This window comes from Bos taurus, chromosome 13 (genome assembly GCF_002263795.3).
Source record: "Bos taurus isolate L1 Dominette 01449 registration number 42190680 breed Hereford chromosome 13, ARS-UCD2.0, whole genome shotgun sequence".
NCBI lineage: Eukaryota > Metazoa > Chordata > Mammalia > Artiodactyla > Bovidae > Bos > Bos taurus.
In genome coordinates, this window is record NC_037340.1 from 65,023,451 (window position 1) to 65,046,860 (window position 23,410).

Genomic DNA, 23,410 nt, shown 5'->3' on the forward strand with positions numbered 1-23,410 from the left:
TCTCTAGTTTGGGCGAGCAGAGTTGCTGTGCGCGGCTTCTCATTGTGGTGGCATCTCTTGCTGCAGAGCACAGGCGCTAAGGCGCTTGGGCGTCAGTAGTCACAGCTCACAGTCTTAGTTGCCCTGCGGCATGTGGGATCGTCCTGGACCAGGGACTGAACCCATGTGCCCTGCATTGGCTGGCAGATTCTTTACCACTGGACCACCAGTGAAGTCCCCAATGTTCATCTTTAAAAAGTTGTTTATTTTATAAAATTTGACTTAACAATGATTGAAAGAGGTAAAGTAGTGGATGAGGGAATTAGTGTGAGTAAATTCTGGTGTTTCTTAAATATCCGTGAAGCCCAAAGGGGGCTTGTAGGATATCCCTCTTCTGGACTATGCTATATTGTGAACTATGGCAGCCTAAGTGAGGAAGACATGGCCTTGTTGGAGAATTTAGCCAGAAACAAGTTATGGAATCAAATGTCTTGAGGGTCTATTGATGATATGGTCTGGGACCCGGGATGTGTTCCTTTGGTAAACCTGGGTGGTCTGTAACCTTCTTCCTTCATGTGTGTGGAGAAGATAGGCTGTGGAGTTCCCAAAGCAGAGCTTCTTGGGTGTGTATGAGCCCAGAGGTAGAATGAAGACACTTGTGGAGATTTTTGGGTTGAGCATGGTTCCCTGGAGAAGGATGTGCAGACATGCTTTTAGTGAGAGACTCAGGGAAATAGTAGAGATTAAATGAAACTGTCTTCCTGCAGTTAGGGCATGCATGGTGAGAAGACACTGCACACGTGGATGTGGAAGCTCTGGTCATATATCTTTTTTGCTCAGATTGATTAGAGTGTCCTGTTGCCGTGGGTAGCAGACGCTGTGCTAATAAGTGTCAGTGATGGAAGATCAATGCCTGCCTGAAGACCACCTTAATCTGGGAGGTATGATGTTTAAGCTGAATCTTGACAGATGTATAGCACTACCCCATGAGTAACACAGGGGACTAGGTATTCCAGTAGAGGGGACTGTATGCATAGAGGTGTAGCACGTCTCTTACTAGGCTCTTTCAAATGGAGAAAAGGTAGTCAGTTGAATATTTAGCGATTTTGTATTTTGACACTGTGTACTTGTGACTTTATTTAATATAGTGAAGTCGCTCAGTCGTGTCCAACTCTTTGTGACCCCATGGGCAGTAGCCTGCACCAGGCTCCTCCATCCATGGGATTTTCTAGGCAGGAGTACTGGAGTGGGTTGCCATTTCCTTCTCCAGGGAATATTCCTGACCCAGGGATCAAACCCAGGTCTCCTGGATTGTAGACAGACGCTTCACCATCTGAGCCGCCAGGGAAGTCCTATGCTTATTTAATATAAGCTGTCATGAAATCTATACATTTACATACTCATTTGTGTTATACGAAATGTAAATCTAATTTATATATTTAATAATAAATGTAAGATTTGAAATTCTTTGCCTTTATTCCACAAAGGCATTACTTTCAAATTTTTCAAACATTAAGAGTAATTTAAATTTGGAGGAATTCCTTGGTGGTCCAGTGGTTACGACCTGGACTGTGTTCAATTGACCTGGCCCTGGTTCAATCCCTGTTCCGGGAACTAAGATCCTGCAAGGCGCTCAGTGCGGCAAAAAACAAACAAAAAAGAGTAATTTAAATTATAAATAGAAAATTTTACAATGTTAAAATGAATGACATTTAAATAGTTTTGTCGTTATAAGACTTTTATACCATGATGACTGTATGTCTACAGAATTTATACTTTTATGTGGATAATTTCAATTTAGGTTGGAGGGGCAGGTTTTTGTTGTTGTTAATCAGATTGTATGTAGTTGGCATAAATGCAGTGGCAGAGCAGTTCTTTGAAAATAGTAAACTGAAAGTATTCAAGTGTCACTTCTGGCTCATTCCTTTGGTCTTCTGTTCCGCTGGTGCAGAGTGTTGTGCCTCAGCCTTGTGGGCTTGTGGGTACCAAGGATCTTCTCCTTTCTTGCTGAGCCTCTTCTCAATGGCAGGGCTTCTCTCCTCAGCCGACTTTCTCTCCTTTGGGAGGGATTATTAGATTTGATGTGCAAATTTGGTAGAAATTTAATCTCAGAGTGTAGAAGTCTCTTTTGGCATGGAGAACTCTCTATCACAGCCACGTCCCTTAGCTCAGCAGACTAAGCTCTTCATTATGTTGTCTTAAGGGTGTTGTTAATGTTAGACATCATTTGAGATTGGCAATGAATTGTTCTTCACCACTAGGAAATATGCTGTGCAGAGGAGATGAGTGAGGAGATGAGGTTAGAGGCTAAATCCCAGTGCTTGTTTTAAAGTTTGCACACACATGCAGTTTCTGTCTCATGTCAGTTAATTTAGCCGCATCTCAGGTTTGTGGCGAAGATGGAAATAAGGTAAAGTGAGGGTGGGACAGGGAAGTCTTGGAAAAGATGGTGGGAAGATTTCATGTTTTTTTGTTTCTTGAGGTTGCATGGAGGATTTTTTAGGGAATAATTTTGAAACCATGGCAACTAACTGAAGTACTTGCCTGTTTGCAAGAGAGTGTGTAGTAGGGTTAGTGGTGTGATTACCTGGAGCTTGAGCTAGGAAGAGTAAATGCAGCATGGATACCATTACTTTTTTCTTTTGGAATAAGCTCTAAGCTATTTGCTTTTATGCTTAAATGTCAAGAGGGGAATGCAGTTGAAATTGTTCTACTTGAGTAGGAATTTATTCAGAAATTAGAATATATGCCCTGAGAAGTTAGGTTATTCTCTAAACCTCAGCCCAGCCTATTTGGTCATTCACAGATAACCAGGGCTGTTTGAAAATGGACTGTAGTCCATTCATTAATTTTGCATGCATGCTCAGTTGCAAAGTCATGTCCAACTCTTTAGGACCCTATGTATGGTAGCCTGCCAGGCTCCTCTATCCGTGGGATTTCCCAGGCAAGTATACTGGAGTGGGTTGCCATTTCCTTTTCCAGAGGCTCTTCCTGACCCAGGGATTGAACCCGCGTCTCCTGCTTTGACAGACGGATTCTTTACCACTGAACCACCAGGGAAACCCATTCATTCATTTTAGTCAATAAATGTTTAACAAGTGCCTACTAAGTGCCAGACTCTATTCTAAGCTGTGTCATTTGTGAATATTCTAAATGAACCATAAACAAGAGAGAAAACTAAATAGAAGTGCAGGCTTATTCACCTAATTTTTTCTTATTTTTTTTTTAAACTGAGTACCTGTTAGAAATCGGACATTGCCACATGGTCTGGTGTTCCACTAATATGTTGTCAGTTATAAAATGAATGGGAAGTTACTTGTCACTGAACTATTACAAGTTTACAGATGATTTACTTGCAAATTAACCAGGGTAGTTTCAGAGTAATGCCTACAGTAGTTTTTGTAAATTATTTATTTTTAAATTAACCTGGTCTGGTTTAATGTAGCACTTATAATTGTTAGATTTCAGGCCACTGTGTTCTCTGTTTTCTTGAGTAAGAGAGTCATAGACTTAGAGTCATTGTAGTTGGGGAAGTTGGGAGTGTCTGTGATCTGTCATCAGGCATATCCCGGTGGAACACTGGCTGAGAATTGATTGTTCTTTTGGGGTTAGAGAAATGAATGAGACATCTGGTCATTGCCCTTGTAGGTCTTTCTGTCCTGAGGCATGAATGAGATTGTATTACAAGAGAGAAAGTAAGGTGGTGTCATGAGAAATACTTAAAACTTTAAGAAGAGAAGACTGGCAGTGATAATGTGTACCTGTCACATGGAAGTTGAACTCAGGATTCTCTTCTTTGAGTCCTGTTGCCTGAGAACGAATACTATATGCCTGGGAGTGAATACTATACATCTTACTGTATGCCAGAGAGCTCTGCTGGCTATCAGTGGGGCGCTGTTGGTCTTAGGGTACATTAAGTGCTCTTTGGACCCGACATCTGGAGACAGGTGATGTTTAGGTTAATAGTTTGAGGGTAGGGGTGGAAGAATATGGAACTTGACAGGGCTTTGAAGGATGAGTAGCAGTTAGGCATTTGGAGATAAAGACAACAGCATCAATAGTATAATCTCAGGGTCTTTTCTGAGACTATTAGGTGTGCTTTCTGACTTAGTTGAAGGCTTCCTGAAGTGGGTTAAGGCTGAGCAGGTAAGTTGGTACCAAACAGTTGATTTGATTTGACTTGCTTTCTTGTTTGCGAATCTATTGAAATGCTTCATTTGCAGGATAGAGCTGTCAGTTCACTTGGATCTCTCTGTTGGTAAGGTTGCATTCCTCCTGCTTAGCTGTTCTGTGGCCTTAAGGTATTTTAAAGTTTTTTTTTTTTTTTTCTATGAATTGTTTGACAGTATTTACCCTTGAATATTTTGATGTATATTTCCTTAAAAAAAAAAAAGAGGGCATTCTCTTATGTTACCACAATTATCAAAATCTGGACGTTATTCAAACTCCACTAGGGATTTCACTGGTACTTTTTACCTCATTAATGGAGGTAATCTTGTCTTTATTCAGCATATTCTTTCTTGGTAATTTGCTTTTTTATGTTCATAAAGTTGAAAAGAAATCTAGAAAAGTACAAGAACAATAAAAATAACATGCATGTTTCCCACACCTGAACTGTTGGTTTTGGTCATGAGTGAGGGCCTCGGGGTCTTACTCTGGCCCGGCTGCCTGCTGACGCTCCAGCTTCATCTTTCCTTAGTTCCTCTCCTTCCTGCTGCCTCTGTCCAGCCACAGTCCTTGCTGTCCTCCAAGCAAGTATGGTCATCATTTTTGATTCATAAGGAGACAGCAATGAAAGGTTTTATTTAGTGTTGATGTTAAAATTTACATTTAATTTTTCACAGTGAGAACACTAAGGAATACTAATTTTGTAAGTACAACTTCTTGATGAGTTTTCACAACTACTCTGGCATAAAGACAGTTAAGGAGCCCTATTTAAAGATTATTATTAATATATAAAGAGTCATTTTGCTGTTTGTTTCCCTCATATAAATTTCAAAACCAAATATACTAGGAAAAATTAAAACTAAGTAAAAGGAAAAAAAGTGAAAAGCCCTCCGTTACTCTTCCCCCTCTTGAAAGAACCATGGAACAGTTTGGTATATGCTTTTCCATTCTTCAGCACATGGTTCTCTGCATATATAAACACACATGTACCCATGTAACTTTTTAAAAACAGAGTGGTAGAATCATATTCTTGTATTAGTCAATGGCTTATCATTTTTATACAGTATTTTTCCATGTCAGTTCATAGCTGTTTCAATATTACATATAATTTATTTCTTTGGATGATTTTCCATAATTTATTTAACTTCCCACTGTGAAAGACATCTAAGTTCTTGCTAATTTTTTACTGTTAATTCTCCCTGTTTTGTAGAAGAAACTAGTACTTGGCAAGAAGGGGTAACTCAGCCAGAGTTAGAATACCACATTTCCCAATGGCTGGGTCATTCCAACTCCTGTCTTCTGACTGAGTACTAAATGCCATCTGGTGAGATGCTGGGTGCTGTATAAGTCAGGTGAAGTGAACACACATCCTGCCTTCAGAGAGGTTGCACAGTGTGTAACACGGAGCTCGCACTGCCCTCGAGGGCAAGTGTCAAAGCAGTGTGTAGACTCAAAAGCAGCTTAGTAGGCCAGCTTTGAAGAGCACTGTGTGTGGCCCAAGTGATGTCACCACTCCAGACAGGGTGGTGCCTTTGAAAGTCTTTAATTTGAGGGGTGGAAGTGTTGATCTGGAAACTGAATGGTGTTCCCGGTTTTTCTTTTGGAACATGGGCTTAGTGGTGAGCACAGGATGAAAAGATTGCTGGTTGTTGAGAACTCATTCACCAGGAATGTATTATGTAAGTCAGCAGGAAGGAGGGCGGGATCATTCTCAGAAGCATCCCGCAAGGCCCCTGGAGGCCAGGGTACTGCTGTGTTAGTCACTGTTTAGAGGTTGCTGTCCTGAGCTGGTGCCAGTCTTGTAATTTCTAACTGGATGGAGTCAAGATCAGTGTGAAGGAGGCTGGGAAGGCAACACCATCAGAAGCCGTGCGTTAGCTGCTCCATACGCAGCTCTGGCCTTTGGGGCAGCTCTGCCATCTTGTGGAATAAATGCTCAGTTTCTCTTGTGAGGTCCAAGTTGGATAGCCTTGCCAGGGTTGCTTTCCTCCCACTTAGCTATTCTGTGACCTCAAAGTATTTTTCCTGCATAAATTTTTTCATTTTTATATTTAAAAGATGTTTTTATTTTGAAATATTGGAAGACATAAAAAGTTGCAAAAATAGTGGAAAGAATTTCTTATATACCTTCAACCAGATTCCCTGTTTGTTAGCAGTTTACTGTTTGCTTCATTATTCTATTCTTTAAAAACTATTTTTCTGAATTATTTGCAAGTAAGTTGCAGACCTTTACCCCTAAGTTCTTCTGTGTTGATTTCCTGATAACTAGAACATTTAATTACATGACCATAATTTAATTATCAAAGTCAGGACCTTATTCAGACTTCATCAGTTCTGATAATGTTCTTCATACCAAGCGTGGAGGAAACTTTATTCTGAGGGGATCAGGATCCAACTCAGGATGTCACACTGGATTTAATTGTCATGTTTCATTAGTTTCCTTTCAGCTGAAACATTTTTTTCAGTGTTTTTTTGTTTTTCATGACCTTGACATTTCTGAAGAATATGATGTCGTTGAATTTGGGGTTTTTTTTATGTATCCAGATAATTAGATTTAGGTTATTCCCTTTTAGCAGCAACACCATGCAAGCGATGTGTCCTTTTCAAGTGCATTCTAACAGGAGCCACATGATATCTGTCCCGTTTATTGATGAAGTCAACTTTGGTCACTTGGCTAAGGGTACTGCCCACCAGGTTTCTCTACTGTAAAGCTGTTATTTTTCCCTTTATAGTTACTAAGTTTCTTGTGAGAGGATACCTTGAGTATATGTAAGTATCTTTATTTACATATACTCAAATATCTGTGTGTTTCTTTATCAGGAGTTCACCCATTATTTTAATACTGCTTCTTGCCTGATAAATATTTTTACTCTGATGTCTACCAAATGGTAATTTCTAACTCTCATCATTCCTTCTACATTTATTAGTTTGTATTCTGTTAAGGAAGTACCTGCCTGCCTGCCTTTCCCTCTCTCCCTGATTCTTCCCTCCCTCCCTTCTTTTCTTCCTTCCCTCTTTTTATCCACATGGTCTCATGGAATTTCTTTTGTTCTGTGGGTTATAATGGTTTCTATCATTATTTATTTTAATAACCACGTTGTGGGACCCCTTCAAGCTAGTTCCTGTGTCTTCTTCACTTTCTGGCATAAGAAAATGTAGCACGCTTATCCTGTACTCACCCAACCTTGGATTCAGCCATTTCTCCAGGAAGCCCTGATTTCTTTTAAGTGGTGAATTGTGTTTAGAAATCAAGAGCCGAGTGCTGGGCACACCCAGAGTACGCTCCTGGCATACACAGAGGATACGTGAGAGTTCCTCTTTACCACCTGTTTTCCTAGCTTAAGCTTCTCTCTAGAGCTGTTAACAGTTTGATACCTATCCTTCTGGTTTCCTTCCTATGCATTTTATAATACCTTTCCCCCCATCTGCAACCACAAATGTACAGTGTACACTGAACAACTTTCTGTTTTCACTTAGCAGTGTATCTTGAGAGTAATTCATATCAGTAAGTATAGAGCTACTTCATTCTTTTAAATGACTAATTAGAATTACATAGTGCTGACTACGGCCATACCACCCTGAACGCACCCGATCTTGTCTGATCTCAGAAGCTAAGCAGGGTTGGGCCTGGTTAGTTCTTGGATGGGAGAAGTACTTAGTGCAGACTTCGCATAATGAACTGCTTCTCTGTTTATGAACATTTTGTTATTTTTTTTATTCCAAACATTTGACTGGAGTTGCTGTATTTAAATCTGTTCACGTTTCTCTTTGGTTGCTTTTTGTTGCTTCACAGCTGAGAAAGCTATTGCTTCACAGACCTGAAAAATGTTTTATTCATTATAGTATTTCAAGTACATGTCAAAATAGTGTTAAACTACTGGGGTTATGTGGAGTTGTTGCTGACAAGAATACCAATCATACTGGGGGTCAGTGCTGAGGGCATACACGACAGTGAACCTTATCCTCTGGCTGGAGCAGTGACAAACAGCAGGATCCAGGAGCAGATCCACAGTGCTAAGGAGAGGCTGCAGTAGACAGTTGTTTGTGCCAGGAGTTGATAGCATGTGGTCCCTGAGAACCAGGCCATCTGGCTGCCTTCCTGCATTTGGAGTGAGCTGGGTCTGCATGGAAGTAGACTTGGCTAGACAGGGAGAGGGCACAGCATGAGCAGAGGTGTGAGCTATAAGAGCGTGAAGCGGTCGCTGGGGCCAGCAGTTGGCTGGGGCGGCTGCTAAGGCCTCATTGTGGACTAACTAATGGGAGATGAGTTTGGAAAGCATGATGGTGCTTAGAATTTACATGGGCTTAGAAGGCCAGACTGAGTATTGCCAGCCAGAGTGAATACCATCATCATAAGCAATCCAGCTGTGAGGTTTTGAGGTACTTGGCAATGGGTATATTCCTTCTCCAGGGGATCTTCCCGACCCAGGGATTGAACCTGGGTCTCCTGAGCCACCAGGGAAGCCCATACAAAAAAAGGGTAGTTATATAGGACATGATTTCTAAGCCAGGTCTCAGAAAACATAGTTTAAAAACCTTTTTATTATAAAGATTATGCTTATCATAAAAGGGAAAGTGTAATATAAAGCATTGCCCAAGTAAATAGAAACTGAGAGCTTCTGATCCTACTCTCTATTATCTGTTGCTGTGTGGCAGTATTACCACGAACATAGTATCTTAAAATAACACATTTATTTTCTCACAGTGTCTGTGGATGAGACGTCTAGGCACAACTTAACAGGGTTCTCTGCAAGGCTGCAGTCAAGGAGTTGACCAGGGCTGGTTCTCATCTGAAAAATCTACTGAGGAAGGGTCTGCTTCCAGGCTCACACGTTATTGCAGGCTATCAGGCCGAGGGCTGTAGTCTTTTGTGGGCACTCTCAGTTCCTTGCCACATGGCATTCTCCCTTGAGTAGCTCAATAGCTTGTTGCATTTAGCCAGTGTGGGAGAGTGCCTGCCAGTAAGATGGATGTTATGGTCTTACAAAACACAATCATGAAAGTGATCTGCTGTCACCTTTGCCTGTTCTATTAGAGGCAAGTTATACAGGTCCTGCCCACACTCAAAGGGAGGGAATTGCACACAGGAGTGGATGCCCCGAGGCAGGGATTATTAGACATTTTATAGTCTCTTTCTACCTCTCTTTCCCCCCGGCAAAAGAAAAAGAAAGCACTCTTTTAGTATAATTAATAGAGTTATACTATTATTTAAAGCAAATCTAAATTCCATGGACCATTTTTCTCCTCATATTAATTTGGGAGAGGCCAGAGTAGAGGGTGACCTGGGATTTTAAGCCTGGGAGCCTAGGGTAGAGCTCCATGCTTTGGCTGCATACTTCCATACAAAGATCTGTTAAACATGATGAAGAACACAGCATTTGAACAATAATACCTGTAACTACTTGCAAATGTTGATTTACATGCTAGCTTCTAAAACAGGATTAAATTGCTTCCTGTAGTTTAGCCTGTAACCTAAGGATAATTCCATTACCCCTAGATTTTGAACCAGATGCCCTGAAGGATTTAATTTACATATTATCTGCCCTTTGTAACCTAGTAACTGCTCTCATGTTGACAAAGGACTGTAGTATCCAAAGAGAGGATGATGTCACTTAGCTGGTGTTATCAGTGATGTATGTTCCAGATGAACACTGTGTGTGAGACTTGGGATTGCTGTAGACAGTGGCCCAGGATGCCCTTTGGACACCAGTGGCTCTCCTGGTTGCTTGACTGTGCTCACATCACCATGTTTCTTTTGTCACAGGACCACTGTTCTGGGGAGGAGTATAATATAAAATATAAAAGAATTATATTCTTTCTACTGTAAAATAATATGGGTATTATAACATGGAAGAGATAGGGGAAAAAAATCAGTGTTTTTGGTTTTTTTACTTGGAAGTCTCATAAGCAAACCGTTATCATGGTTTACATTCTTACAATTCTAAAAAAAATACACTTATGTTTTATGTTAGTCATATATAATTTTGTTTTACTGACACTGTTTCTTTTGTGGGTTTTCTTAAGCTTAATTATGCTGTGGATGTTTTACTTCAGAATTCTTTTAAAATGTATAACATTTTTACTGGTTCCATCATTTTGCTGTTCCTGTTGTGCTTTTACTAATTACCACTAACACCTCAGTGTTTGATTAATAAAATGGGACAATTAGATGTTACACTTTTTCAGATCGTGTGCTGGTACATGGACCCCTGGCTGGGATTATGCATAAGTTTTTTAAAGCAAACAACTGTGAGGTCAGTGACAAGCCAGGTGACAGCTAATGTTCAAGTAACCTGCTGCAGTTTGTAAGAGGATTTATCTTCTAATACCTCATGGAAACATGTGGGAACCTTGTGAATATGTAAAATAAGTATTTTTATTCCCATTTAATGAGAAAGAAACTGTCTTGGAGAGGCTAGGGCTAACTCTCTTGTTTGATGAAGTGGTCTGCTGAGGTGAGGACTGTAGGAGAAGTAAAGAATGGAGCATATTCCTCATTTCAGCATTTTCGGAGGAGTGAACATAACCAACTGTAATATAAGTAGAAAGGAACAGATAACTGCAAGTCTTATTTTCCATGAAGTACTTATGGGAATTCAGAGAAGGTAGGACAGAATCCTTTTTGCTCAGAGACCAGGGAAAAAGCTGAACAGGGCTTGGTTTGCATGTGGGAGAGGTATGTCAGAGGCCTGTACTGCCTGAACTGGCAGCTTTTTTGTTTTAATAACTTCATTAAAAAATTATTTATTTTTGTATTTATTTGGCTGTGCTGTGTCTTAGTTGCAGCATGTGGGATCTTTAGCTGTGGCATATGAACTTTTAGTTGTGGCATATGGGATCTAGTTCCTTGACCAAGGATCGAATCCAGGCCCCCTGCATTGGAGCTCAGAGTCTTAGCCACTGAGCACCAGGGGAGTCCGTGAAATGCAGTTTTCTTTATGCATACAGAGGGCTGCCATGTGGGAAAATTAGGATAAAATTGTTAAGTCTGGAACATACAATTTTCATATCTTTAAAAATTTGTTGTGTTCAGAATTGAAATAGTACATTTTGCAAGACTTTCATGAAAAGGGAAAATTACTTAAGTCTTGGGGTGTTTGATCTACTTCTTGAGCCTGAAGCTATAGTTAATTGTGTAATCTATCAGAGTTTGTCACAGGCTGTTATTCATAATTAATTTATCCTCTCTTTGCTGCTTGTCTCACGCTGATGCTTGTGTTGGTTGTGTTTTCTCCAAATGGCAAAGTAAGTTACACTTACAGGCTTAGAATAGAAGGGCTTGCATATCAATGAGTTTATATACTTAACTGAGTTGAGTTTGTGGGGAAATCTTCTTGAAGTTCCATGGTTGAAGATTCATAATTCTCAAATATTTACTACTCCTTCAGACAAAACCAGCAACTCATTTTGTCTTATTAATGTTGCTGTCTTGAAAAGGGCTCTAGCTTTGGCCAGGAGCTTTGTGACAGGATAGCAGGTAGTCTTTTCTCCTGTGGAGTTTATCTGTTTACCTGAGCCCCTGTGATCCTAGAACCACCTCTCAGGCAGGTAGCCCACCTGATTGCCAAGCTTGTTTACCTTTTGCGGTCTAGCTGTTTCCACCTTCTGCTTACTTGTGAGGAATCAAGGGTTTTGCCTTTGTGGGGAAGAATTTTTATCCTGCCAAACTGAATGTATTTCCTTTTGAGAGGCTTATACTGGATTGGTAGACTGTCTGTCTTAATCCATTTGGGTTGCTGTAACAAAATACCATAGACTAAGTGTCTTATAAACAACAGAATTTATTTCTCAGAGTTCTGGAGTCTGGGAAGTTCAAGATCAAGGTGCCAGCAGATTCAGTGTCTGTTGAGGCCCAGCTTCCTAGTTCATAAACAGCTATCTTTTTACAGCAACCTCACATGGAGGTACGGGCAAGGGAGCTCTCTGGAGTCTCTTTTATAAAGCCACTAGTCCTGTTCATGAGGGCTCTGCCTTTGTGACATAATCACTTCCCAAATGCTCCACTTCCAAATAACATCATTTTGGGAATTAAGTTTCAACATAGGAATGTGAGGAGTCTACTGTAGCACTCAGACCAGGTATCTCTTTATTTTAGCAGACAGTTTGACCACATCCCTCTTAAAATCTGTCTATGAACAAAGAGGAAACAGATGTGTGAGTGCATTGGTAATTTGCATAGATCAAGTTCAGTTGGCTTAGGCAATTCTAACCAGAGAGTGTAGATTAGTTGATGTCAGTCTGAAGGTTATTCTGAAGGCTTTCCTCAGCTTTGTACTACTGGATCTTTATTAACAGCCTGGATAAAGACCTAAGAATTGGTTACAGAGACAAAAGTTACAAAGTTCTTGGACTGAAATAATCAGGTAGAGTTTATTAGGGATAAATGTAACTTCCAACATAGAGTTTGGTAAAACTTTTGGAGAAAATGCACTTTGTGTTTTAAAAAGACAAACCACACGAAGTTCAGGATTTTGGTGGATCAAGCTTGGTACTGTCCAGCACCTAGTATAATGTAATTATTTAAAAAATTTTTTTGGAGAGGGGCTGCATTAGTGAAAGTAAGATGTCCTGAAAGGTGGGGTAATTAATCCCACTGAATGGCCATGCTGGGAATCTTAAAGTTGGTTTCGGACTTCACATTTCTAGTAGGATGTAGAGAAAACTGAATGCTTACCAAGTGATGTGTCTCCTAGCCAGAGCTTATGAGGGCTGGTCGAAGGAGTATTTCACTCTGGTTGATAAGTATGTCTCTAGCCACATTCCATAAATGACAGAAGTCTGTTGACCAGGACTGTTTTCTGTTTGAAATGGCCTGCTTTGCACCGAGTGTGTATGTTATCTTATAGTCCTCTCTCTAACTGTTTTGAAATAGGTGGGAATCTGGATAATCAGAAGAGTTTTAAAAAACCATACACAGCTTATTTCTGCTGCTAATAAAGGGTAGAGCTGGGATTTGAAGTTGGATGGTTTCCATTATTCTGCCCCGAATCTGCAATGGTGTGCAGTGAGACTGAGGGTGAAGGGAGCTTCTGCCCTTCTGCTGTGAGAGGTTAATTGCTGAAAGACTGTTCATAAGTCACATTTGTTCTTTAATAAAAAATGATACTGTATACATATACTTAAAAAATTATTTATTTATGTATTTATTTATTTTTGGCTGTGCTGGGTCTTTGTTACTGCACAGGCTTTTCTTTAGTTATGGTGCATGGGCTTCTCTTGCTACAGAGCACAGGCTCTAGGGAGAGCAGGCTTCAATAGTTGCAGTTTCTGGGCTCTAGAGCACAGGCTCAGTAGTTGTGATGCATGGGCTTAGTTGCCCTGCAGCATGTGGGATCTTCCCAGACCAAGGATCGAACCTATGTCTCCTGCATTGGCAAGCAGATTCTTTACCACTGAGCCACCAGGTAAGCCCTATACTTTAAAAAAAACTTTCTTTTCCATTATAGCTTATTCCAGAATATTGAACAAAATCGTACTATATATTCACTATTTATTGAACAGATGTTGTTTTAGAATCTTTGCATGCTGTTCATTTAATTCTTTCAAGTCAGTGAAGTAGTTACCATTATTGCTATCTCCACTCTGCATATGAAGGTGCTAGGAGGCAGGAGGAGTAATTAGAGGAGCCAGGATTTGAACCAGGCTGCCCAGCTGCAGAGCCCCCACTTTTAACCACTGTCCTGTCTTTGCCTTATGCAAATGGCTGGTGTGTGTACACAAGGGTGCAAAGGTTCTGAACAGAAAGAGTGGTAATTCTTCATGAAATTGATTCAAAGTGCTCATTATTGTTAACTTTTAAAAAAAAGTTCTAAGGTGTTTGTATTTTGGCTTTTTTTTTTTTTTTTTAAATAAATAGTTGATCACAAACAGGGCTTCGGACACAAGCCGAAGGATAGCTGAGTTTACTGTAGCTGAATTTGACTGCTGTGGGCCTTGGGTGGTAGTGGGCAGGCTTGGTGCTCTCTGACCTCCTCAGACCTTAGGTTTGTTTACACAGTGCTAAGTGGAATTTTCTGCAGTGATTTTTGAAAGATTGTTAGGTGGAAAAGGAACTACTAGGTTGGACCATTTGAAATGGCCAATATCTCACCTTTCTTAACCTATAAAAATGGCAAATTGATATGGTTCAGCTTAATAGGCCAAAAGGGAGGAGAGTCCAGAGAAATTGTATTTTAAGAGAGCATTTTAGAATATATTAGAAGTTTGAATTTTGAATTTCTTTACTGACTTTTTTTTTGTTTTTCTGGTGCAACTGTGTGTAGGGAGAAGTATGTATTCTATTTCATTTCATGTTACTTTTTCTTAACTGTGTCTGACTGATTTGAACCTCTTTCTTTTATCTCTTGTCATGGATAGAAAATGAGTTAAGGCATTCTGCTTTGGGGAAGGGTGTGTGGGTATACATCAGATCATCAAGCCTACCAGTTTTATAATCATACCTTCCTGCTGATTTTGAAATGTAGAGTGTGATTTAGATTGAGTTAAGAATTTTTTTTTATTCCTTCTTATTATGGGATGGTACTTGAAAAGGTAATCATATTTACCAAGAGTTCAGCATGCTCTTTGCTTGTAATGAAAATTGTATCACTGCATTTAGAAAAAGGTTGGTTCACTCAAGAAAGGTCCATACATTCAGGATACATTCAGGGTAATCTTGGGTGATGTAATCTGTAGAGTAGGGGTGACTTGAGTTTAAGGTGATTGCTCTCATTGGGATTGAGGGTATTATGAAGGGAGTCTTCAATAAATTGAGTTTCTAATACTCATGATTTCCTGTGACAGCATTACTTTCTATTATTGATGCATGACAGACAGTTGCCTTTTGCTTGTTCGGTTTGGGGCCTGCGTGCGTGCTGAGTCACGTCTGACTCTTTGTGACCCCATGAACTGTAGCCCACCAGGCTCCTCTGTCCGTGGAATTTTCCGGTCAAGAATACTGGAGTAGTATATGTTTTAAAAAATGAGGCAGCCATATAAATTGGCACTGGAAGATCTCCATAATACACTAAAAAAAATAAGATGCAGACTGATAATACAGTTTTAACTGACATTTGGTAAAATATACACATGTATAATTTGTTTTTCTATGCTTAGAAAATAAGTTCAAAAATATGTATATACCAAATTTAACATGTATTATCATGGGGGTTCAAATGAACAGAAACTGAAATTAGACAATTCAATAAAGATTTTTTTAAAATGTTAGGGAAAAAAACATTTTGAAAAAACAGCATGGTTAACAATGATCCTGAGATTCTATATATGTCAATAGGAGACAGAAAAAATTGGTTTGAGCTTGACCTCAACCTATGTAGTTACTATTTTTGTGTATTTTTGTACATTTCTGTAAGAATATTTCTGTAACAATCTTAGAATCTTAAGGCATAAAGGAATTCAAGTCTTCTCTTGTCAAAAAAAAAAAGAGAATACTGGAGTAGGTTGCCATTTCCTACTCTGGGAATCTTCCTGACAGATCCTGCATCTCCCGTGTCACCTGCATTGGCAGGCAGATTCTTACCACTAAAGCCACCTGGGAAGACTCTTGGTTTAGGGAGGGGGTGTCAAACTTTTTTGTCTCTTTGAATTTGATCATTGAGTTCTTTACATGCCCTCCAGCTTCATTCAGTTGGTTGTCTTTTTTCCTCCTTCTTCTCTGAGTCCTCTTCATCAAACAGAGTACATCATACTGAGAGCTCCAAAACTCTATACTAAAACCTTTGTAATAGTGATTCTCCTTGTGTGAGATCCTTTCGGTTTCATAACCTACCGGAATATTCTCTAGTCCTGCCTACACAAACATTTCTGAATGATGGAAGGTCTGAGTCTGGTCCAACTCATGAGTAACAAGTGCTGGGCTGGATTCCTGGTTTTTTTTCTTTTTTAGGATTTTCCCTTGTTCTTCTGAAACCATGAGAACTTGTGTGGCTGCTTTAAAAAAGAAAAAAAAAAGTTGATCTCTTCTTTCAAGAGATGAATCACAGTTGAGTCTTTGTTATTTACCCTGAAGTTATATCCATTCTTTCAAACAGCAGTGGTCATCGATGTCTCCCTCTACACATGCATGCTGCTCTCTCACTCTATTGCCATGTGTTGTGTTGATGCATGTATTGTAATAGTGCCAATAAGCATGAGGGATCTTTTTTTTTTTTTTTTTCCAGTAACAAATACTTTAAAGAGAACAAATGATTTTGTGACATCTAAAGCACCAGCCAGCGACCTAAATCACAAATTTAGGTGCACGGTTGTGGATTGTTTAAAATTTTTCCGCAAAGCCAAACTGTTGCATTATCACATGAAGTATTTCCACGGAATAGAAAAGTCGCCAGAGCCAGAGGAGAACCCAGGAAAGAGGCACGTCCAGACCAGGGGCTCTTCAGCTTCAGACAAGGCCAGCCAGGAGAGCCTGACCAGGAAGCGGGTCTCAGCCAGTTCCCCAAGTAAGCATTTTGGTTCTGCAATGTATCTGTATCATGAAGGGCTGACCCAAAGAGCGGGTGTTAGGTTGGTCTGGTCCAGTCGAATCCCCCCAAATTGAAAATGACAAGTTTTCAGGAATTGCATCATGGAATTATAGCCCTCCTGGAAGAAACAGAAATATCTGACTCTTATTCTTACCTCTATCTCTTGCTGCTCAAGTTACCTTGAGAAAGTCCCTTAGCCTCTGAAGGTATGGAGTGGGGACAGTCAAGGAAGGGGAGCTCCATTAGCAGCCAGCAGGGGAACTAGTACCGAGAATAGCATGGTTGCAATCATCCTCACTCCCCGCCACCCCCGCCCCAACCTGTGCTCCATCCCTGAGCACAAAACAAAACAGAACAAAAGAAAGAACTAAGAGGTGATATGTGATCTCCTGTGGGGTCCAATTTCATAATAATTGCATCTGGAGATGTTTTCTAACAACCATGTTTATTTTGCACAGAAGCTACAATGATGGTAGAAAGGGTTACCATAAAAACTCATGTACATGTCTTGTTTATTACAAGAGAACCTTTTTGGAGATTTCTTCTGAAACTTACAGAAATCAAAAAATTACATGTTTCTTGGGGATTGCAGAATAATTAATGAGTTTCCAGTAAATTCTACAAGCTTCCCAGATTCAGTTTTCCTGAAATTGTGACATCATCATATATTTTTTGGTTTGAAGCCTTTCCTTTAAAATACATAGGTGTTGGGTGGTTTATGGAACTTCTGGTATATCTGACATTGTTCCTGAGGAAGTATGGAGTTAGGTTTCAGGACAGTGGGGCAGGGCTATGCAAACTCAGGTGATCTCTGACCTGTGAGAGGTCATTCCTTAGTCAGGCTGTGAAGCATAATGGGTCAGGTGGCCGTTTCTTGGTCATATGTGCTGCATTATCCATTAGAACTATAATATGAGTTAGCATATAATTTTTTCTGGTAGCCATGTTTTAAGACATAGAAGGAAACAGATGAAATCTCTTTCAATAAATTTTAACTCAGAATATCCAAAATGTTATCATTTCAGCATATAATCAGTATAAAAATTACTATTTAACAAGCTATTATATTTTCATTTTCTTCTATTCAGCTTTTAAAATCCAGTATGTGTTTTACCCTTCCTGAACATTTCAATTCAGACTAACCATATTTAGGAGCTAGTAGCTGCGCATGGCTGTTGGCCACAGAGTTGGTCCATGCCGCTCGGTTACCCCCAGCTGTAGGCCGTCTAGTTGTGCACTTGGCAAGCCCAAGTATTGAGCTAAAAGGAGCTATGTGAAGAAGGTCAGCTGACCAGTAGTCACCAGGGAGGGCACTCCCCATATGGGCTATAGGCCACTCCTGCACTTACCACCTCGGTGACTTCACCAGAGTCCTGCTCAGGTACCCACCAGTGGATGGGGATCTCTCGGAGGAGGCTAGCATGAGTCAAACAGCAGTAGCGTGCATGCATGTGCGTGTCTGACTCTGTGATCCCATGGACCGTAGGCTGCCAGGCTCCTTTCTGTCCGTGAACTTTTCCAGGTAAGAATACTGGAGTGGGTTGTAACCCAGTTTCAGGTGTAAGTCTTTTCTTTTTTTTTTTCTTTTGGCTGTGCTGGGTCTTCCTTGCAGCACTTAGGCAATGGGCTCCTCATTGTTGCTTGTGGCATGTGGGAGCTTTAGTTCTCCTGACCAGGTATTGGACCCGCACCCCCTATATTGAAAGCTGGATTCTTAACCACTGGACCTCCAGAGAAGTCCTTTAAAAAAAAAAAAAGTAAACCATAGTTTCTTTAGACCCCTCCTACTCAGGATCATTAGGTTTGTAGTTTTTTTACTTTTACAGGTGATGTTTCAGGGACTGCCTGTGGACATCCCCTGGGCACAAGCTTTTCTTTTGTGTATTTTACCTAGAAGAGGAATTGCTAGAAGGAATGGTTTTAGTTAATGTACCAGAATATATTTGAAAATGGTGGCTCTGACTTGAACATTCCTGTCCACTCTGTGATTTGTCTGTATCCTTATCAGCTTTTGGTATTATCTGACAGAAATGTGCCCAATCTGAGGAATTTGAAGTGGTTATCTCCTTGTTTTTCTCATTGAGAAAAACATTTGTACTTTTTAGATTAGAGTTGGAATTGTTACAAGTCTTTGCTATTTCTGCTGGGCTCCCACCCTACCCTGTTGTGAGACACAGCCTGAAAGAGGTAGCTGTGGCTTGAGGGATTTGGTATGCTCTGAGGGCCGTTCTGTCTGAATGCCTCTCTCCATGCATTGGTCTGGCCTTTTGGTTTGCTGTGGTCAGCTGACCTCTGACTCCTGTCAGCACCCTCCCCTCTTCTTTCCCTTTTCAGTGCTATGGTGGAAGAAAGGAAGGAACAGTAGTAGGGGAGCCTGAAGGCCTGAGTTCGAGACAGCTCTGCCACTCTGATTTTTCAGGTATTGATTAAATACCTCAGTTCTGATATGTAACATGGAGGTTAGACTTCTGGCTCCCACAAAAATGCTGAGAAGGTCTTTATGTTAGGCAGTTAAATCATTTTGAAATGTTGCACACATGTTAAAAGCCGCACTGTTTATAAGAGCCCTAGATTAGAAAACAGCTCAAATGTTTATTCATAGTAGAGTAAATAAATGTGTAAAGAGTAAATCAAGTAAATGAATCGTGGTACCTTGATACAATGGTGAACAGCAGTAAGTGAATGAACTAGTACAGCTATACCTGCCAACATGGGGATATTTCACAAGTACAATGTTGAGCCGGAGAAGGAAACATAAACTCACACATATGATATGATGGATATGTATATAAAGTTCAAAAATAGATTAAAATGAATCTGTTATGTTTGAGGGCTGTACAGTGGTTATCCTTGGGGGTAGGTGGATGGATGACTGAAGGTGGGGCAGGAGGGAGAGTCCTGAGGTGCTGGAGTTTTGTATCCAAGAACTGTAACACCATGTAGTCTGCATGGTGGTTGTAACTGATGATCGTGGTGACTGTCCGAGGAGGGACCTTTCCCAGTGTAGTGCACCCGAGTACAGGGGAGGTGTTTCCCGCCCAAGAAGGTGTGCAGGTCTCTCGTTTGGATGGGAATTCCTGATTAACTGTATTTGAGTGTCTTGATTTGTGTGGAGTGAATATGTGCAGGCTTGAAGTCAGCACACCTGAATTTGAACCCGGCTTCCTCTGTGACCTAGGGCAAATAACCGTGAGCTTCAATTTCTCCATCTGTGAGATGGCAATAACTACCTGCCTCAGAACTTTATTGTATGAAATGACCTAATGTGAAATGCTTAGCACAGTATCTGGCCTACAGTAAACTCTTAATAAATACTCAGTCTTTATCTTAGAGACATGAACCTAGGCAGTCACAGAGCTTAGTTTTAAACTCAGCTGACCTCTGATGAACTGCAAAACTAATAGACAAGGTATTGTCATTTTGATAAAATTAAGAAACCTGAGTGAGTGACTTTTCTACTCTTATGTACTGCATTTGGGTCTCATACCAACATACGGACCTGGGGTTTTTAAATTCTCTCTCAACACAGAAGAATCCCTTTCACTGAGGTTTGGAAGTCTGTTGGTGAATTGGAGATTTTTGCCTGCCAGGTTTTTTAAATAACAAGATCTGTCATGGTTATCGGAGAAGGCAATGGCACCCTACTCCAGTACTCTTGCCTGGAAAATCCCATGGATGGAGGAGCCTGGTAGGCTGCAGTCCATGGGGTCGCGAAGAGTCGGACACGACTGAGCGACTTCACTTTCGCTTTTCACTTTCATGCATTGGAGAAGGAAATGGCAACCCACTCCAGTGTTCTTGCCTGGAGAATCCCAGGGACGGGGGAGCCAGGTGGGCTGCCGTCTATGGGGTCGCACAGAGTCGGACACGACTGAAGCGACTGAGCAGCAGCAGCCATGGTTATACTCGCCAGACTGGCAGGGATGGACTATTACAAAATGCTTTAGGGGGAACGAACGGGTCTTTTAAATCCGTATATTTTAACTTGTGACCCCCCTCTGCTGGCCCTTTGAAAATTGGTCTATTTGGTGGCAGAGCATGCCACCCGGGCCCCTCAGCCATTGTTGGGGTCTAGCCTGGTCATTCCTGTACCCTGTACCCCAGATGGAGATTAGGTTTGTGCAGCCAGGAAGGGGCTTGCCCCCTGGTCACCCCATCCCCATCATGTGCACGCAGGACACATAGATGATTTCACAGCTCTGCCAGCCCTGACTGCTGGGATTGCCAGCAGTTCCCAGGCAGGAGGGAACTAGACTGTTCATCCTGCTGTGCTCTAGCTGGTACATTAAAACCCTGGGCACTCATCCTGCCTCTGCCACTAACCAGCAGGAGTCTCAGTTGTCACCATCTCTGAACTGGGGTTACTAGACATGTTGAGCCTTCGTCAGACCCCTCGGTATCCTTCAGAGCCAACGCAGAGTCATGTTCAGAGTATGTCATAGGCCCCAGCCTTTCAGAAGGCACCTGCTGTTCCACACATCGCCCCTCACCTTTCTCACCTCAGAGCCTCCTTCCGTTTCCTCATGGTTTTGCTGGGTACTAGACTAATCTGATAACTAAATTTCTTATGATTTGAAAGAATAAAACCGGCTCAGTAGATCCCCTGTTCTCTCAGGATATCTAGGTTTCACCTCCACTTCCAAGAAAGCTCTTATCTGTAGGTGTGGGATTTCAGAAACTGGGGGAGTTCGGGTGGGGAGATGTTTAAAGGTGAGATTCTGACACCGGGCTGCCTGTGTCCTCGATCACAGGCAGTGTGAACTCGACATAATGCTTAAGTGAAAAGCAGAATGTTACATAGCGTGTGCTGCTTGGGGCCAGTTACTGTAAAATAGTGCCCCCTTTTATGCTGAGTATTTTGATTATGGCTGTTGAGAACTTGGATTCTAATAGATTTCTCATATGGAGATGCCTGGAGCTTCTGGTCCAGGAGCATCAGAAACTGTTCTGCAGAGACCTTTTTGGGTCCTCCAGTCCCCCCAGCCCCCATTTCCTGCTTGGTAGAGTTAGGGAGGAGAAACCGTTCTGGCGTGAAGCCCACAGACTCAGTCTCAGTAGCAGTCCTGCTCCTGTTCATGTGTAATCTGAGCTCTTCACAGGTCTAATTTCCTTTCCAAAATGATGATGTAGAACTAGGTATGCATAAGAAAGGGCTCCTTCCTGTGGGGAGAAAAGCGCAGAAACAGATACAGTGAGAACTTCTAAGCTCTATGTAAAGAATGTATGAAGTGCCATGGCAACACAGATTGAGGTATTTGCCTATAGAGCAGGGGCTGGAAGTTCCAGAGGAGGAGGTGACATTTGAGTTAGCTCTGAAAGGGTGAGGGTAGGTAGAGGGTGGACCAGGAGGCAGGGGACTAGGAAAGGAATCCATATGCCAGGAACAAGCAGATCAGAGTTCAGAGTCATTGAGAGGAACAAACTGTTGTCGTCTGTCCCTCAGGTACCCTTCTGACTCTGGCCCTCATGTGTTTCTTCTTCCCTCAGCCAGGCCTTTAGTCAGATACATTAATCTGGAAGGTCAGTTTAAATTTGCTTTTCCAAATGAGGCTTCTTAGAATACCAGAATCCATTTAGTAACTTCTCTTCCAGGGGTGAATTCAGGCTTCCTTGGTGTTGGCTTTTAATTCTGCATAGGTGAGTTCAGTCCTGAGTAGAGATTTGGCCCAGAAAGACTATCTGAGGATCAAGGGGAACCTCACCTGTGCTTATTACCTATTGTTATGTCCATTTCGTTCATATTCTCACTCTGGGTAAACTTTGGCTTAGGCTGAAAGGTGCCTTGGAGTAGCAGAGTGGGAACTTCTTTGTACCTTTTCTTGTGGTGCTAGACTGACCTTCTCATAGAACCGTTCCTTCTCCCCTTAGAGAGAAGGGAGAATTGGAGCTTAATTGGGATGTAGATTATGGTGCCTTAAAGAGACAACCGAAGAGGCTGGCTTAAGATGAGGTTAATTTATGTCTCTGGCCAAACTGTAGGCTTCCTACGGTGACTCTGCTCTGGTCTGAGCAGTTGTCCAGGGCCAGCTTCCTCCTCAGTATCCCACCAGCCCAGGGTGGTGTTCTCTCTGCGTGGATCAGCATCGCTCACTACCTTGTCTGTCTTTCAGCTGCTGGTAAGGGAAGGGTGAGGCTTGCCTTTTTCTTTTAAGGGCACATCTCAGAAGTGCCACACATCACCTCTGTTCATATCCCATAAGCCAGGACATCTGGATATCCACACCTTGCTTAGGGGAACCTGGCAAGTATACCCTTTTCCTGTGGGAGAGGTGGAGAAGTGGGTATTAGGGAATGCATAGTAGTCTCTGTCGTTTGAGGTAAGGTGGAAAAAGGTAGGACTTGAGGGAGGGGTTTAGTGGAGGGCTCCTTTGGGCCAAAATCTGGGTGGGATCCATGGTGGGGGACTGATGGGAGATGAGGCTGGAAAGATAGACAAGATGAAGTGACGGTGTTAGGAAGCCATGAGACGGCTTCCTCTGATGGGCAGTGAGGATCCCTCCAAGGGCGTACACACTCCTGCTGTGCCCTCAAGATGCCGTCCCCTCATGCAGGTGACAGCAGGCTCTGGTCACTGCTTGTCCCCAGCGTGTGGCGGTGCTCTGTGGTGTACAGGCACTTCCCCTGTGGATGTCGTTTTTTCCTGCTTCCCTCCTGGAAGTCTGGTGTCCTTTTGCTCTCACAGCACAGTGAGGGTCTGAGGGAGAAGTAGAGAGCAGGCTGTACAGAGGGAGTGAGAAGGGCTCTGGTTTTCTCCTGACGGCCACCTGCAGCCTGGGGGTAGGACAAGTGGCCCCATCCCAGAA

At 41.7% G+C, this 23,410-nt stretch overlaps 1 protein-coding gene across 9 annotated transcripts in view; it reads left to right on the plus strand.

Annotated features, from left to right (window-relative positions):
• PHF20 (PHD finger protein 20) overlaps positions 1 to 23,410 on the plus strand; it is a 128,209-nt gene that overhangs the window by 67,363 nt on the left and 37,436 nt on the right. For 7 of the 9 annotated variants that reach the window (XM_059892644.1, XM_010811483.4, XM_005214740.5 and 4 more), the window contains one exon: positions 16,305 to 16,583. The exons of the other annotated variants lie outside the window; for them this stretch is intronic. In XM_059892644.1, the coding sequence (XP_059748627.1) occupies positions 16,305 to 16,583 (279 nt within the window). The remainder of the gene's footprint in view (positions 1 to 16,304; positions 16,584 to 23,410) is intronic. 9 annotated transcript variants of the gene reach the window in all.